At 36.6% G+C, this 19111-nt stretch overlaps 1 protein-coding gene across 1 annotated transcript in view; it reads left to right on the forward strand.

Annotated features, from left to right (window-relative positions):
• Window positions 1-19111, forward strand: part of cxadr (CXADR Ig-like cell adhesion molecule) — an 88138-nt gene that overhangs the window by 42150 nt on the left and 26877 nt on the right. The window contains exon 2 of the mRNA XM_016229708.1: window positions 14622-14791. Within this exon, the coding sequence (XP_016085194.1) occupies window positions 14622-14791 (170 nt within the window). The remainder of the gene's footprint in view (window positions 1-14621; window positions 14792-19111) is intronic.

Consider the following 19111-nt stretch of genomic DNA (forward strand, 5'->3'; position numbering starts at 1 on the left):
TTGTTTGTGTGTATGTTACGATATAACTAACGAGGTCATATTCAGAAGACAATGAAACCGATACCAAATAGCGTTGAAACAGGAAGTGAAGTAAACCGAAGAGAAAGACAAAATAACGGTCCACATAACAGAACATAAACCTAACAATAAGATCGTTAGGCTATCGTTAGCCTATATGTATAACAGTTAGCCTAGTTGTAATTTGATCTTCTAATCTGACTGGACAAGAGACTTTCTATTGATATTTCCACCTGTGCGCATCTAGATGGGCTGTCAGGCAGTGCAGTTACAGTGTTGCGCCACAAGGTGGTGGAAAGGGACTGTCATTCAACTACACGTTCAAAAACGGTGATTCATTCATTCAAAGAGACGTAATGAAACACGCTGTTGAAATCATTTTCAAATCAATCAACTTTGAGCGCCACTTTAGAAGGCTTAGCTGACCAGCTATGCGTCGATGCTAAGACAGAGATTTCGCTTTCTTTGGACATGACAACCTATTTTCACAAATATATATGACTCGGCCTGGACGACAGATGCAAGTAATTGCACGCGTTCAGTCGATCTCGCTCTCAGTCACTGTCTGTTTAGGCTTGTTAAGTGCAAATCTATGGAGCCTCTTTATAAATCAGCATGGTACACAGTATGTTATCATTACTAACTTGTTTAATATTCAGTCCACATGCATGAAGTGTAAAACGAGAAGGGCATAACCTTACGAAAAAATAAAACACGCAAAAATCGCGGTTGCTGCTGTTCTTGCATTCCTCTGCGGTTTGCTCGTCAATAGCGATATTGCGGTTATCGCGACAGCCCTACTCCTACATACTCTTTTGGAGTTCCTGCTGTGGTCAAAATTCGACTAGTGTGCTATACATTAAGCTGTAGAGAAGCCAGCCGCAATGGCAGTTTGAGGCCAGCCCTCTCTTTCATAAGCAGCCATTCCTAATAACTCTGAGAAGAGGCCTCATTACTGCCAAACGAGTTGGGGGCTTTAATCCTTAATTGAGCAGTTTCAGTTCAGGAGAGAATGTTCTAGAATGATATTCACGCTCTGTCAGTCTGAGCCCTATGCGCTCTTGGCCCCCCCAAAATCATTAAAGACATGCTTGAGAACTTCAAGCCGTTGTGTGTATGTGTGAGGGTGGGATTATGTGTGCCGGTTTTACATTTGATTGGTATTGTAGCTCTCAATTAAACAGTTAATTTAACTTGTGCTCAACATTTTGTGTGTAGTATCAGCCTCTCTCTGTTCTGCTTTGTGAACATCAGCTCTAAGTTACTGATCAAAGGCTGTTAGTAGTCGGGTTTTGTCAGATTAGAAGTACACAAAAATGAGACGCATCCACTTTCAACTTCTCTCCCCTTAGAGAAATCTGGAAGAGCAAGTTTATCATTTTACATCTTCATTCAGTATTTTTCCCACCTGTCTCATTCACGTTATACCAGACATCACGGTTGCTCAAATAACATTGTTCACAATGATAACACCCACACCATCTTTCTGAAACTTCAGTGTTGTTTTTACTTTTTGTATTACAGTTTATTCACACTCCATATTTGCTGCTTGTCGTAAATAAGAAAATTAAATCCAGAGACGGAGCAGTGTTTATTTTTTAAGCTGCTTTGTGATTTTAGTTGTTGTGGAAATGGTTTTGATGTGTAATGCAGATGGAAGAGGTCGGTGAACTGTTGGATTTAGTTCCGATTGGGTGTGTCGTTTGATTGCCCAAGTTGTGTATTAGAAACGAAGAGGGTTTGTTTGACACGGATTGAAAGAGAGAGATAGACTGCGTGGAAATATACATGTGTCTAGATTAGTGTAGGTCCCAGTAGACAGAAGAGATTTATGGAATCAGCAGTCTGTCTCCTGGACTGGCCTATCAGCAAGCACTGACCAGGCACATGATCCTCGTGTGTTTACTTGAATTATAAAGGGTTTGTTCTTGCTAGTACACATGCTTGGATTCCGATTGTGTTTGAGACCATGATCATATCTGATATCTTAAAAGGATTGGATAGTTCACCCAAAATTCTGTCATTGCTTACACCCCCTTATGTCGTTCCAGACATGTATAACTTAATAGCTTCTTTACTAAACTTCAAAAATTCTAATCTTGTGGTTTTGTTTTTTCCACCCATGTTAATGTTGAATTACTTGGAATGTGTTGTGACTAAGCTCACATGGAATTTTCACCCGCATAAAAGCTCAGCAGAACTGGAACGCTTGTCATTCTCTAAATTCTACACTTCCCCCACCCTGTGCTTGTTTGTTAATTAAATATTCTTGAGAAATTTTCAGGAATTAATGCAAAATCAACCAGTTGCCACATTATTTGTGGCAGCTTTTCTGGTCTTGTTTCAGCAAAAAAACAGGGGTTATTAGCTGATTACAATCTGTAATTCTGATCCGAAACAAATTGATTATTAATAATTTAATAATAATTCAAAGCATTTAAAATGCAGTATGTAAAAAAATGCATTGCAAGTCATTATGGGCTACTAATTTGTCTTTCTCTTCTTTAAATAACTCTGGCACACAGAAAAATGCAGTTTGAATCCCTATGCAGTAGAAAGCCAAATCATGTATTTCCAGTGTAAAGTGTAGGAGTCTGTGTCTTAGCCATATACAAAGGGGATTTCAACTATGGGAAAGTGTTGCACTATTTGTAGTGGGGGAGGGAGAGTGTGAGTGACCTAAAGGTGGCCAGGGAAAATGTAAATGGTTCTGCATTCATTACTGCGTCTGTCTCAGGGTTAGGGAGCAGAGCAGAGTAGAGAGGAGAGGAAAGGTCACTAGCTCTTTGTCTGAAGGGCAGTGAAAGGAGCGGAGGAGGGAGCTGATGATAAGCAGATGCTAAGAGAACTTAGAGTAATGGCCCATTGGCTCAGGCACCTTATAAGATGATGAATAAACTGCCTCTTGTTCCTTGAGGACATGAGAAAGAGAGTCAGAGGGGGGCTGATTCAAAAAGTCAGAGATTCTCATTGCTGATGACAGTATGCTTCTCACTGCTAGCTACTGACCTCTTTCCTGTTTAGTTCAGCATATTTGGTAACAGGACTGTTGCTGAAATGTCATTAGGATGCATATATTTACATGTAATAATAGCAGATGCTTTTATCATAAAATGACTTACAAATGAGATAATGAATGAGCAATTTATTATACACGACCAAACAATATTAGCAGCACCACTGTGAACTATAGTATAAATTCTAGAGCTGAAGTGTGTGGTGTTTTTTTTTTTTTCATGATTCTGGAATAATTGAGGGCTCATAGGACGGGGTAAGTCTAAAATAATTGTTAAATGGACAGAAAATGTATAAGCTCATCTTCTACTGTTGTTTCTTTGTTCTTACACCACTTGCTCATAATTTTCAGTTTTACTGTAAAGGTCAAACTTGGGCTAAATCCAGATGATGTCTGTAGGAAGATGTTTTGTTTTGTATTAATTCTAACAAATTAATTCAGAGAGGTTATGATGCTATGTAGAGGAGTGAATTGTTGTTATTTATTTTTTTGTGACTAGCTGGCATCTGCAGTATTTTTAAATAAGAACCATCAGCATTTATTACTCCTTCCACCCATCCTGGAAAATGTGCCACATATGCCATGATTCTTTATAGAGCCGTCACACTCTGCTTTGTCATTTTCTTGTACTGTCAGAACCCCAAAATAACTCCCACTCCACTGCTGCTTCTGAATTAAGAGTTTATGTGAGCTCTTACACCACTTGCTCATAATTTTCAGTTTTACTGTAAAGGTCAAACTTGGGCTAAATCCAGATGATGTCTGTAGGAAGATGTTTTGTTTTGTATTAATTCTAACAAATTAATTCAGAGAGGTTATGATGCTATGTAGAGGAGTGAATTGTTGTTATTTATTTTTTTTGTGACTAGCTGGCATCTGCAGTATTTTTAAATAAGAACCATCAGCATTTATTACTCCTTCCACCCATCCTGGAAAATGTGCCACATATGCCATGATTCTTTATAGAGCCGTCACACTCTGCTTTGTCATTTTCTTGTACTGTCAGAACCCCAAAATAACTCCCACTCCACTGCTGCTTCTGAATTAAGAGTTTATGTGAGTGAGAGAGAGAGCGCTCGGTTTGCAATTTAACAGTGTACTCAGCCTTCCTCGTATGACAACCTAATTACAGTTCAAGCTTTGCTGTACTGCATGCAAAACAGCTTCACATGCTGATATGCTGAACAATCCTGTTAGCTTTTGAAATGCATGAACCGTTTTCTGTTTGTCCGTACACCAGAGGGATCGACTCAGCTGTGGAAAGATCCTTCCAAATCTTCCTCCTGTTGCATGTCATATACACAGGAGTGACCTTTCCTTTCCTGTGTGTGGCTCAGATATCTTGTGGAAATGGAATTGTGACACACATGATTTTATCACTGTTTTATAATTGATAAATGTCCTTCACTTGCCGTCAATCCTGTTGACACCATCACACTCATTCAGCTTTTTTTTCTTACCTTCTTAAACATTCAGACATGCCTGCGCAAATTTATAGTGTATTTTGACTATGCTGGTACAATATTGGAAAAACATTGCAATATTTTGTTTTTCTGCAATACATATAGTGAAAGAGTTAAAAAATACAGAAATTTCCACAAGATGATTTGAATAGCTTTATTTGGAATTAATCACTCTAGGATGATTAGTGTGATGTTTGTAGGGGATTGCATGTGCATAGAAAATAAGTTATTTTAAAAAAGATAAAGTTTTTATGGCAATGAGAGTGCATGTCTTCATTTGACTGTATTGCTGTGCTTTTCATGGGTCAGACTGCTCCTTGAAAACAAGCTAAACTCGTGACCAAGCAACATCAGGGCAGCATTGGTGTAAAAATTTCTGCATAAAGATCCTTAAACCTTCAATTCATCATTTCCTGTTTGTGTTATTCTAGTCTAGTTTGTGGCTGCTTATTAAGGTTGTGGACCCAGGTCTGTTTTTTAAACTTTGACATAATGTGGGTTTCTCATCTTCAAATGACTGTAATTGTGGTCTGCAATTTATTGATTGTAAACCTCATAGCTTTTAGTCTTTTGTTTACATTCACTCTCTCTCTGTCCACACTTAAACCATTACTCTCCTCTCACTCAGCCTCCCCCACTTTTTTTGTTTGTATCACTCACTCTTTATCTGCATTAACTTCCCCCTTTTCGTTCATCCCCTCTCTGGCATTCTCAGAAGGATGTGTTGCCAGGAGACAGGATTCTCTACCTATTGTAAGCACACAAAGGGGGTCTACAATCAGCAGGGCTGGGGCTCACGGGACCGATGTGAGAGGGAGAGTTTGAAAGAGTGGGAGATAAAAAATGGGGGACTGAGAGGAGAGGGTGCTGTGGTGGTCTTGTGGCCTCATTCTAGTAGGTCAAATTGCTTTATTTTAAACCTCGTAGGATTTGTTGTCATGCTCAGCTGGTGGAGGTCAAGAACAGCAAGGCAGAGATGAATATTCTTAGAAGTTAAGGCCCCCTTATTTCAGACCCACATGGTCGGCGTCCATTATGCTTGAGATGCAGCTCTAGTGTTGTGTGGTTGCTGGTCATGTGACTAGAAGTGTATTTTGAACTTCAGCATGGCGCTAGGCATGGGCTGGTATGAGATTTTGACGGTATGATAACCTTAAGCAAAAATATCACAGTTGCACAGTATCACGGTATTGTCGTTACATCTCTAAAATGTGTTATTTTTAAATGCCTGGGTAAAAAAAAAATTTTTGAGCAACATACAGAATATTAGGAACAGTAGAATTTGTTTATTTTTTTCTTTGATTTGTTTCCTAAAAAAGAAGAAAAATAAAGACTGACATCTTTATTTAACCTAAATCTGTAATTTCTTCAGTGTTGTCACATGAAAAGATATAATAAAATATTTACAAAAATGTGAGGGGTGTACTCACTTCTGTGAGATACTGTACATGCATGATTCTGTTCTGTTTCTTATTGTTTAAGCAACTTTACTAATTATATAAGATTTATAAACATTATTTTAAACATTATGCACTTTTTTTTCAAAGATAGTCGTGTTATTTTATTATGCTTTGAAGAGAGAAGCCAAAAGCTTTTTTCCCCCCTAACTGAAATTATGCCTTTTAAATTCGAATATAATTTGAATATTGATCATATTTAAGTAAAAAATTAGAATTTCGTTTTCCAGCTATTTTGACAGCCCTATTCCCCACGGACCATTATTACTGACGCACAACCCGATAGACGCTGGACATAGCCTGTGTCCCAATGTGCACACTATCCATGCTAAATTCTATGTGATATTAGTCATTTTCAGTACTATTTAGGGCAGATAGGGTGGATAGTATGCACATTGGGATGCAGGATATTTAAGACTGAAAATCAATATGGTGGCAAGTTATGATGTCCCTAAGTTAGCTATGTTTTGTGAAAGACTAAGCGCCATTCATGTTGATTGTCTCATTCTTTCTCTGTGACACACACACAGACACACTCCCCATACAGTCATACAGAAAGTTAGTCAATATCATACAAAGAGTGCCAGTTTTCACCTCTAAAATCAGCATGATTACAAATGTTACTGATTTTATGCAACAGTTCAATAAACAAGAAGTTAATATTAAGATACTTACGTTTTAGACACTATATTGCCTGTAGTGCTCTATTTTGCCAACAAAAAAAATAATGCTAAACAAAGTCACAGAGATGTTTTGCTTCTCTGAGCAACATGAGGACATTTCGTTCCTGAGTGAATCACCCGTTAAATGATTTGGTTTAGTCGCAATGACTCACTTATTTAATGTGACTTGCTGCCACCTACTGGCTGTTTTAATTTCACATTTAAAGTATCTTTTCATTTTTTAAATAATTGTAAATATCAGTATTCAATGTTTCATATTTATAAAAAAACACAAAATATTATTTTGTAATATATATATACACAGTGGGTACGGAAAGTATTCAGACCCCCTTACATTAGAAATGGACACTCATATATTTAACCGAGTTAAATATATGAGTGTCACAGCAAAGGGTCTGAATACTTAGGACCATGTGATATTTCAGTTTTTCTTTTTTAATAAATCTGCAAAAATGTCAACAATTCTGTGTTTTTCTGTCAATATGGGGTGCTGTGTGTACATTAATGAGGAAAAAAATAACTTAAATGATTTTAGCAAATGGCTGCAATATAACAAAGAGTGAAAAATGTAAGGGGGTCTGAATACTTTCCGTACCCACTGTATATTGTAACTGCAGGTTAAATGCATTCACGTCCCTCTGAGCCAAATTAAATGGTGTGTAAATAGGCCTATATCTAAATGTCTCTTCAGATGCAGCTTCTGTGTTTCCTCTGCATTACAAAGATTAACTTTGTTGATACTGTTATCATTTGTTTGGTAACAGCCCAAATGTCTTATTGTTCTAACTGACTGATTAAATGTAAGAATTTGACTCAAAAGATGATGCACACTTTTAGAAAAAAATGGCTTTATAAAGGTAAAAATGCCCATAAAATGTAAAAAATCAATTTGAACTTATTTGAACAGATTAATATCTATCACTGCTGTGAACTGACCAGTACACAGAATATGGAGGATATCAAAAACAAGTTTTACACACACACACACACACCAGTACGTAGAGAGATATTTAAGAGGGTTTATTCTCCAAATAACTCTAATTTCACGTTGCAGAAAAATCTGTTTAGAAATTGTGTATGGACTCTTGTTCTTGTTCCAAGTTACCTGCCTGTCCACTGATTTTTGCCTCTTACAAAAGCCACAGAGCCTTCCAAGAAGACAGTAAAGGCTTATGTCATGCTTGAGCTTTAGTTAGGCTGAAACTTGAAAGTTAAGTTGCACAACATAAATGCAATGTTTAGGTATTATTATTTTGATTACTATATTTGAACTTATTTGAACAGATTAATATCTATCACTGCTGTGAACTGACCAGTACACAGAATATGGAGGATATCAAAAACAAGTTTTACACACACACACACACACCAGTACGTAGAGAGATATTTAAGAGGGTTTATTCTCCAAATAACTCTAATTTCACGTTGCAGAAAAATCTGTTTAGAAATTGTGTATGGACTCTTGTTCTTGTTCCAAGTTACCTGCCTGTCCACTGATTTTTGCCTCTTACAAAAGCCACAGAGCCTTCCAAGAAGACAGTAAAGGCTTATGTCATGCTTGAGCTTTAGTTAGGCTGAAACTTGAAAGTTAAGTTGCACAACATAAATGCAATGTTTAGGTATTATTATTTTGATTACTATTATTTTGATTTATGCCTTAGTTTTAGTTTGTACCTTTTTACCTTTTTATATGAGTAATGTGAAATTGATTTATTTATTTTTTATTTATATTTTTATTTTATTTATTTTTATTTATATATTTGTTTTTGCATTTTGAATGTAATTTGGCAATTAAATGCATTAAATTGGTTTAGTTTGAACTAATGTATGCAATTTCAGCAGTAAAAATATTTCTTTCTAAAAAGGAAGCAAATTAGTTGTTTATTTTAAGAGACCCATCTTATTTTCTTTTGTATATCTAGTATTGCTCTTTAATAAAGAAAAATAACTTCTTATGCAATTACTCGATTAATCGATGGAATAATCGGTAGAATACTCTATTACTAAAATAATCGATAGCTACAGCCCTAGACTTTTCATTTCACAAGTGCATCTGTTGGCTCTGTTGAACACGTTATGCATGTGTGCGATGCTTATGCAATGAAAATCACATTTTTGTGTTCAGAATGCTTAGTTTATATTCAGTTCAGCTGTCTTGTTCTGTATTCATGCTCTCCCAGTATTGATTACTGATGTCCATCAGATACGCAAACTGTTATGTACTATTTCATTTGCATGATTATAGTTGAGAGATAAAGGGTGGCTTTGATTTGTAGCAAAGCTGGTTTAGACTGTTTTGTGTTTTTTGGTATGTTTTTGAAGTTGTGATTAGTAGTGGAGCACAACACTACAGATTTTAGAACCAAATTTATGGCTCCAGATGTAGAGAATAGGCCTAGGTGATTGAATGAAGTCATGTCCTCAACGCAGCCCTGATCTCTGCTAGAGAGCTGGCTATATTAATTAAAATGAAATGAAATGCATCTTTCAGCCAGGGTCACCAAAGCATCCATTCATTTAAAGAATGGCCCATGCCAACAATATTAATTTGTTGACTGCAGTGCCGCTTTTCATTTGAATCAGTATTCCTCATGCGATACACATTTGTAATATTTTTCAGCCCCACAAATCAAAGCTGCAGTGATACCCAAGGGAAATTCACAAACTGTCATAGGTGTGACATCTAAACAGTTCTCTCTTATATAATGCGGTGTAACACACCCTGCAGCTCCATTCAACTGTTTGTATTATATGAAATGTACATTAAAAGCTGATCTACAACCAGGCCCTTGATTGTGACAAAAGAGCAGAACCTCATGGGACTGATCTGATTAGTAGCCAGAGGCGTCCACTATGGTGTTCTGATATCTACGGGAATGGCACTCCACCTGTTTCTAATTGTTTTCGGAAAAACTAGACTTTCTTGTTCTGAAGTTTCAGCTGTGCATCACTGTAAATATCTGAGGGCGGAGTCAACTCACTGAAACTTGTTTAGAAACATCCCACATGTAATCAGTGCTTGGTTACAATAACTTTTGGTCTTTTATTCAGTATCTGTCTATCTGTCTGTCTGTCTGGGCTGGGTAAAAATCAATTTCTCGATTTGAATCAATTCTCATTTTTATGAAACAATATTGATTCTTAAATACTAAGAATCGATTAGTCTAGCCTATTTTCAGTTAATGAATGGAACATTTTAGCGCACATTGCATCCAAAAAAATCACAATAAGCTTAGTTAATTTTGATATGAAACAAGTCTCAGATTTCAGATTCTTACCATTTTATTACAGTATTCAAACAATAAATGCTGTTTTGATGCTGTTAAATGTGGATTGACAGATCGCTGTAGCGCCTCAGTTCAAGAGAAGCGGCAGCACGAAGCGCATCGTCTCCTCCAGTTTAATACCAGTTTTAGCGGGGAGTAAACATGAATGAGCATCCAAAGGTATGTTAAAAGAAAGAGTAGCTTACCGAAATCTGTATCCTGTCTCATGTAATCGCTCAATCAGGGTTTAACCGTCAATTTAACCGCTTGTAAACAGTGTGACGTAACGTTTACCTTAGAAACAAACATATTTGGTGACCATAAGCGAGAGACTGTTTAGGACTGCATCGCATGTCTTCGATGAGAAGAGGAAGGGGTGATTGTTGCTGGTTACTGTATGATGACTGAAATCGCGAAATGGCCTTAAACACTTAGTAAATAAACTGCTGAACGTTATGTTTTCTAATACATGCACGCATTGCATGTATTCTGTCAGCGTTGCACGAGCTCGCGGTGCTATCTGCTTGTTAACCAGGGTTCAAAGTAAAGACCTGCACGGGACAAATATTTCAGTCCCGCTCCCGCAAGATTCTGTCCCGCGCCCACCCACTCCCGCAGAAAAATATCTTATCTGGGCCCACTCCCGCCCACGACATTCATGTTTTCTCCCACTCCTGCCCGCAAAAGCCCGCATAAAAGTAATCTATATAGATTTTCTTTCAGCATATCAAAGAAATTTACATTAAATAGTTCTGTAACATCTCCTAAGATCCACAACATCCCAGCATAAATGCTCCCAATAAAATGTGTTATTTAGGCTAAGCATCAACATTCACAAACCACTGTTATTTTAACAGAAAAGCCAGCATGGTCTGCTGCGTGCATGGTTTGGCATGGCAGAATGCGAGCAGCGCTTCCTTTATTATCACTAAAAGCTGACATCTCAGTTTATCGCGATCTCAAAAAGCTCTGTTATAATGCAATGAACATGCATAATGAATCTTTCACTATGTCTACACTTCGTGTGTTAAAATGAGACCATTCGTGAGCACGCAATTTCAGCACTGCGGTGAGAGGATTCTAACTTTGTCACATCTGGTTGGCCATTGCGTTCCCGAAATCAACAGCTCAGTCTATGATTGGCTACATTGCGCAACCCTTTAAACACGTGTTATAAAAAGAAACTGCCTAGCTTGTGCGTGTTAATCCCTGTAATGTTATTTGTTGTTCTTTTTGCTTTTGTGCAACACAAAAATAACAATTTATATGTTTTAGACATTTTATGTTTAGATTATTTCTATTTTGCGGGAGTCCCGTGAATCATTTTATTCTCCCGCATCCCGCACACACACGAGTCTCTTCCCGCCCGCACCCGCACTCTCCCATCAAGAGTTGTCCCGCACCGCACCCTGTTGCGTTGGGTCCCGCGGTACTCCTGCGGGAGTGCAGGTCTCTAGTTCAAAGTCCAAAGCGTGAGGAAAATCTGCGCTGAACAAGTGTTACTCGTCAGTTGTTCGGTCACATTTTAATGAATTTTTACAAGGCATGTGACAATGCGATACATACGACGTATTTGTAATGACTCATTTATAAATCTGCTTTTGTCAACAAAAAGAAGCATCGAGGTCTTCCTGCACGTTTCCGCCAAAATATAAGTTGAGAAAGAGCAAGAACTCCATCAACATTCATAAACGTTAGTATTGTAATTTTAATGTTGTTCTATAAAATAAAAAAGTAAGACAATAATAATGATAATAATCATTACAACAGCTCTGTTAATACATTTATTATAACATTCACACATAGAGTTAAAATTAGGATCTGTTATATTTTCTAATGTTTTAAAAGAAGTCTCTTCTCAGCAAGGCTGCTTTTAATTTCTACAGTAAAAAATACATGCCTGATTCAAGGAGGGGGTCTGATGGTCAAAAAAATTATTATTTTACCAACTTATTAATTTTAAGCTAAATTGTGCTTTGTTGGTATAGTGTCTGCTAGAATGTTAAAAATTTAATTTAAGAGTTAAATATTTTTAAATTGTTGTTTTGTAATTTATTTGTTTTCTTTGAAAAGCCAGACAAAACAGTAAAAAGCACATTTTGGCTTTTTAATTTAAGCAATGGTGAAAAAAAACTGGCAAAATACATTGGGAAAAAAACTCGTAAAACCGTGTTCGGTATTTGGCCTTCGGCCCAGTGTTTCATTTTGTTCGGCTTCAGCCAAGAATTTTCATTTCAGTGCATCCCTAGTAATTTTAACTTTATCATTATAAAAACTTAAATGTGTTTACTTTTAAAGGGGTCATATGATGCTACATGCACTTTTACAAGTTGTTTGAACTGAATTGTGTGTTGGCAGTGTGTGTACACAACCACCCTAAAATGATAAAAATCCACCCAGTGTTTTTTTTTTAATCCGCTCAAATCTTTACCCCTTTCTCAAATCAAGCTGATCTCAGATGCCTGTCTGTGTGATGTCACAAAAACAGGCCCCTCCCACGATAGTTTGATTGACAGTAGCGTTTCAGCACAGACTGGACTGGTGTCTTACCTTAGACCCGCCCTGGTTGAGCTGTCATCAGTCCGCCATTGTTTCACCGCCGGAGCAAATTAAGACAAGAATGACTCCTAAGCGATTGAGGTGTTCTGTTGTTGGATGTAATAATGAACATAGCAGTCGTCATTTACTCCCGACATCTGAGCCGCTGAAGACACAGTGGATTACATTTGTTTTTGAAGAGAATGCGCCCCCCCCCCGATCTACATAATAGATACGCGATTCATTCGTGATCCAGCGTCACCTACAGAAAAAGTGAGTGTAAGGTTTTTTTAATGAATCTTTGCAAATGGCCTTTCCTAATAATTAGCTAATTAGCAAGTTTCACGATGAATGCGGCTAAAGTAAACAGTCCCTCAGAGAGCAGCTCGGAAGAGAGGGGCGGGGTCAGCATAACTCATTAACATTTAAAGGACAATGCTACAAAACTGCGTGCTCTAAAAAGAGCTGTTTTTGACAGGGTAAAAATGTGTTTTTTACACTACCATTGAGAAATTTTAACCAAACTATGTTACAGACTTTTCATTAAGGCCATAAAGAATCATATCAACTTGTGGAAAATGGGCATCCTATGATCCCTTTAAGTGTTTGTATATAAATCAGTTAATTTTAACCTTCAGTATGTAGTACCAGCTGACTCTCATGTACATTTTATAGCATTAGTAAAAAAAACATCTTTACTAATGCTATAAAATTAAATTCGATTCGATTCAATTCAATCGAAATGAAAGCTTGTGAGTCCGAATAGAATCGAATCGTGAAATTTGTCAAAACCCAGCCCTTCTATCTATAAATAATTTTTTTTGTACTTTTTATGTATTGCTTTTGTTTCTTTTTAATTATTTATTTAATAGTATTTATTTGACTTTGTCTCTCATTTATTCACTTGAATATTGCACATGAATATTGCTGGTGGTCGTTCCTGACCAGTAAAAGCCATTTCTTTACTATGTATCATCAATCAAGAAGAGCTTAAAACCTGTACTTCGGCTTGTCTGGATTCTGTTAGGAAATGATAGTATTCCTGCAGACAGATGCTTTTTTGAGGTTTATCTAATGTCTATACTTACTCTTGAGCTCTGCTGTACAGATCCCTACTGTTGTCTGCTCTGTTAGTAGTCATTTACTAAATGATGTTCATTCCAAGAATAGATGATCTCGGATAAATTCATCTTCAGCTCTAATGAGGTCATGCACCATGCATATCTTCTCAGACCACAGAATTCAGTCATTGTCTCAAGGATGCTGCGTTGCACAGGCTTTGAGCTATAAATCCTGTCAGATACAAACCATGCAATGATGTGAAAACAGCATCCACACATTTACCAAAGAATCTGATTGTGCAAATGATTCCTTTTGGAAATAATATGCGGCATGTTCATTACTGTTTGAAATAGGGCTGCACGATATATCGAAATATCACAAATGTAATAAAGCAAGGGCGTGCGATATCTGAATCATTTTAATAATAGGCTACTTAAATCAAAACGTTGCAAAAGGTCAAAGTTTTAGTTCAGCCTATAAATACGTGCTGCTGAATATGTCACTAATGTTAATCAAACAACAAAACAGCTATAACAAAGATTAATCTAAATTTAATTTATACAGTGAACACTATGCAGTGTTATTTTACTCCTAATTATTACATTTCTGTATCTGAATATTACCGTTTATTTTATCTATGCTTGTAAATTGTGTATTTCTTTTTTTTCTTTTTTTTACTGACTGTTCACTTGCCTTTAATCATGTTTGAACTCTCTCAGATTATAGTTTCTGCTGTGGTATATGAAGAAGTACTTAAAGTGTATGGAAAGCAAAGTTACAATTATATAAAATTAGTGTCATTAATTTTTTTTGTTTGTATGTTCATACTGATGTTAAAATGACATTTTCTGATTTGTGACATTTTATGTAATGCTAAAACACTGCTGGTGACTTTCAGAAGTTGTAGTGATTCTTTCTTTTCCAAGAAAGAATGTGAAACAAATTGGTTATATAATTTTAATTTTTAAATATTTTAAAATATAATTGAAATTTATTTTACACACTTTAAGCAATATCGTATCGCATATCGAATATCGCATTTTTTAACAAGGTATCGCATTTTTCTTCAATATCGCACAGCCCTAGTTTGAAAGCATTATCTTTTCTGCTCTTCTCAGGCCCAGCCTGTGGACTACAGATTACTTCCACTGACTCCACATCCATTGAGAAAGCCAGTGGACAGATTGTGAAGCTGGACTGTCAGTATACTCTTGCTGCTGAGGATTCTGGGCCTCTGGACATTGAGTGGAGCCTGCAGCCCTCTGACAACCAGAAAAAAGAGGAAGTGGTGAGTAGACAGTGTGATGGTGTTATCAGGTTATGAGATATGGTTAGTGTCTGTGTGAAAGAGACTGTTTCTTTATGTGCTTGGGGAAAACATATTTGATGTCTGCATTATTCAAAAGCCTCTGAGAGGTTTAGTTTGACTTTGTCCCTTGTGCTCCATCTCCTCTCTTCCTGTCAAAAGTTCTTGTTTTCAGCAAAAACACAAACTCTCAGAACTAGTTTGACTGCCTCTGTTGTGCAAAGCAACACAGTAACATACCTACTGCACATTCATCAACAACCACACTTGTACACAGCGTTCTAGCTAGAGTTTTAAACAACATCAGAATCTAACCAATCAGAAGCTATATGATTTTTAATTTGATGTTCACACACAAGCAGCTCACGATCTGGTTTCAGTGTCACAGAGGTTCGAAGGAAATCTTTGCGTCTATGAGTTTGGGTCACTAAAAACATGCAATTGGGAATGCAACATCATATTCACAAACTTGTAATTAGAAGTGCTTATAAACTGGCTGTTGTCAACAAAAGAGGAGCTTTAAGGGTTCCTTCCATCAAAATACAAGCTTAATTGATTTAACATTTGAAAATGGAGAAATTAAGAGACACAAACACTAGTATTGTAATCTTATTGATAAATTATTATTAGAAATAGTTTTTTTTTTCTTTGTTACACTGAAATATAATGATAGTAAACTTTATTTTATTTAATATTTATTATTATTATTATTTTCTAGTCATTAATATATAATCAAAAATTTTTGGCCACTAAATATGTTGCAGTTTTTATCAGAAAACCAAACTTCGAATCCCAAATGATTAAACAGCAATATATAGTGAGCATCCCACTTAAGATCTGTTTAGAAATCAAGTATTGGAGGTATTTTTGCGTGTGATTGTCCTTGAAGGTTGACCATTCATTGTACATTTGACCTGCTTTGATCTGCAGCGAGCAGGTTCTGGTTTGTGAGCTCCGCAGTCCACATCTGTCGGAGGGAAACGCAGCTCACCACATTGGGTGTTTTATGAACGTGTCAGGTTGTTTTAGTGCTCTGTAAAGTTGCTCCCTGGATGGATATGTGTGTGGCTTTACATTAAGGGTCTAGTTTTACTCACATGGATGTGCATTTGAATTTTACTGGTTTTGGCAGAAGTTAGTTGATTGATTGTTATATATTGATGTTTTGTGTGTATGTGTCTAAGCGCTTTAACTTCTCTATGAATTGTGGTCTGCAGAGGCACTGCTTTTTCCCGTGTCTGCACAGGTGCTATCTCTGTAATATAGACCGTAATTAAACTGTCTCTCACTTCTTACAAAAGGCTGATTTTTGCCCCAACACTGGACTTGCAGGTAGAGTAAGCAGCCAGATATATGTGTGCTTGTCTGCTGCAACCCCTTCATGCAGAGATTACCTCGTACTCTTTCTCTCCAAAGATTATGCGTTTAGCTGGGGACAGAATTGGGTCAGGAGCCCTCAATGGTCGATCTCCCTTTGGTATCCTTGCACCTTTCTTCCTGTCTCTCTCTCTCTCTCTCTCTCTCTCTCTCTCTCTCATGCTCTCTCGCTACTCCATCTTTTTTCTTCTCAAAGCTCCTTCATTTCTTCTGTCGTTCTACACCTAATTTTTCATTCTATTTTTATCGTTCTCCCTTTCTCCTCACATTTCTGTTACCCTCAATTGCTCAGTTTGCTGTTTGCTGGGTCGTCCTCATGGGTATAGACCTGCACTCTTCCCCCTTTTTTCTACCAGGCTTTGCCCCAGGACTTGAAATTTGTCTTTGACCCACTTCATCGTTTTTAATGGTTTACAAGAAGTTGAAGGTTGGACACAGGCTACTTAAATTTTTGTGTGTGTGTTTTGGGAGATATTCCTAACATTTATTATGCCCCAGTTCTTTGGAATGCTTTTTCACAGCATTGTGCTCTTGCAACTATTTTTACAGTATCTAGCTACATAGTTACATTTGGTTTCGAATGGCAAACATGGCCTGCATATGGTAGTATTAAAATATTTTGATGGCTTTCTTGTATAATCCAATTCTGATCATTGAAAAGTTTATACATAGGCTATGGGATGCTTTGCCCTGAAGTGACAATAAAGACGTTTATAATGTTACAAAAGATTTGTATTTAAATCTATAAATGTTCTATTCATCAAATAATCCTGAAATAAAATGTTTCATGGTTTCCACAAAAATATTAAGCAGGGCAACTGTTTTCAAATTTGATAACAATAATTATTTCCTGGGCACCCATTTAGTATATTAATAGAAAAACGTTATATAAAGTTGTATTATCACAATATTTCTGTTTTTACAGGATTTTTGGCTCTTCCTTCACTGATTGGCCTTGAAAAGCTACTAAATGAGAGAAAAAATGAAAGAGAAGTTATAAACAAAGACCAACTGACTTGTCAGTGTTTGGTCTATCTTAGACACATCCCTTCTTTTTCATCTCTCACTTTTGATCCAAGATAAAAGAAGAGGGCTTGACACTACACAAACACACAAGGCTGCCTTTTGTAGGAAAATACATTTTCCCCTGTATTCAACAACAGTTCCTATTTTTTGAGTGCAAGAACTAAAACAATGACTCAACCTTGAATGTAGAACCCAATTTCCAATGATTGTGTTCATTGTGAAGGTCTTTGGGACACAGTGAAGCATGAATGATTCTCTTGTTTGTGGGACGCTGTTGACGAATTCCATACAAAACTGCATTGTCATTAGTGTTAGCATTTATATTGAAGAATGGATGGGAATTGGGGGTGACACTTACTGTACATGCATTGTGGCTCCATAATCTCTTACATGGCACCAGCAATTGCACAATAGCCACGCTGTGATTGAGTCTGAGAGTGATAATGGGAAACGCAAAACAAAAGCATTATTTAGAAAATAGAAGTAAACATGCAGGGATTTTATCATTGCTTTTTTACATATAAGATTGTTTTGCATGATCAATGCTGTTTTTGCATTGATTGGAAAATGTGTGTTTTGATGTCTGTATCTGTGAGTCAGAGAAAAGGTGTCTAGTTCATTTGAATAGTTTAATTTAACATGAATTGCCATTTGCTATTAATTATAATGACATACACTGCCATTCACAAGTTGAGGGTAAGTTTTTATTTTTATTTGTTTGAAATGTCTCTGATGCTCACAAAAGGCTCATATTATGAAATACAATTTTAAAATAAACTGTTTTCTATTTGAATATATTTTACGTTGTAATTTATTCCTGTGGCGTAATTTATACCAACACTGTTAAAAAGATTCAAAAGTACAGCATTTTGTTTGAAATGGAAATATTTTGTAAGATAAATTACTTTACTTTTGATCAATTTAATACATCCTTGTTGGAAAAAAGTATTACATTCTTTTAAAAAATCAGTAATTCACAATATAAAAGGTAGAGGACCTTGTTTTATCCATCTGGAATTGTAAAAAAAAACACCTTTATTTATATAGCGCTTTTAACAATACAGATTGTGTCAAAGCAACTGAACAGCATTAATTAGAAAAATAGTGTCAATAATGCAAAATGACAATAGTAAACACTAATTTTTCAGTTAAAGACAGTTCATCATTGAATTCAGTGATGTCATCATCCAGCTCAGTTCAGTTTAAATAGTATCTTTGCAATCAAGTCAACGATATCGCTGGAAATGGAGTGTCCCCAACTAAGCAAGCCAGAGGCGACAGCGGCAAGGAACCAAAACTGTCTTTCAGGGCTGTGGAGGTCCTTTCTAGGTGCTGATCCACCATCTGGTCTGAATACGTACTGGATCCGGGTGACTGCAGTGACCATCTGATCTGGATACAGACTGGATCTGGTGGCTACGGTGACCTCGGAATAAGAGAGAAACAGACTAATATTAGCGTAGATGCCATTCTTCTAGTGATGTAGCAAGTACATCGGGTGTTATGAGAAGTGTTCCGGTTGACCTAATTAATGCAGCCTAAAAATCCTTTAACGGATTTGAATATTAGTACTAAAGTAATGCCTAAATAACATTTTAACTAACTACATTAACATTTAAAGATATTTCAGGGAAATGGCAACTGGCAAGTCACTACATTTGTAAATACAGATTACAAACAAATTTTCTTTGGACCAGGAATATGCATTTAAAGAAGTAAAATAAGGTACTTTTTAGTACTGTATGATTAGCAATAGGGCTGCACGATAAATCGCATGCGATATTTAACTCGCATCTTATCAGTAAAGCCGGTTCTGTAATCAGCGGTAAATCTCCCATCACCTGCGGGCTTTCACATTGAGCAGCATTAACTACACAGAGCCGTTGTTCACTGACGAGT

This window comes from Sinocyclocheilus grahami, unplaced genomic scaffold (genome assembly GCF_001515645.1).
Source record: "Sinocyclocheilus grahami isolate Dianchi unplaced genomic scaffold, SAMN03320097.WGS_v1.1 scaffold356.1, whole genome shotgun sequence".
NCBI classification, from domain to species: Eukaryota; Metazoa; Chordata; class Actinopteri; order Cypriniformes; family Cyprinidae; genus Sinocyclocheilus; species Sinocyclocheilus grahami.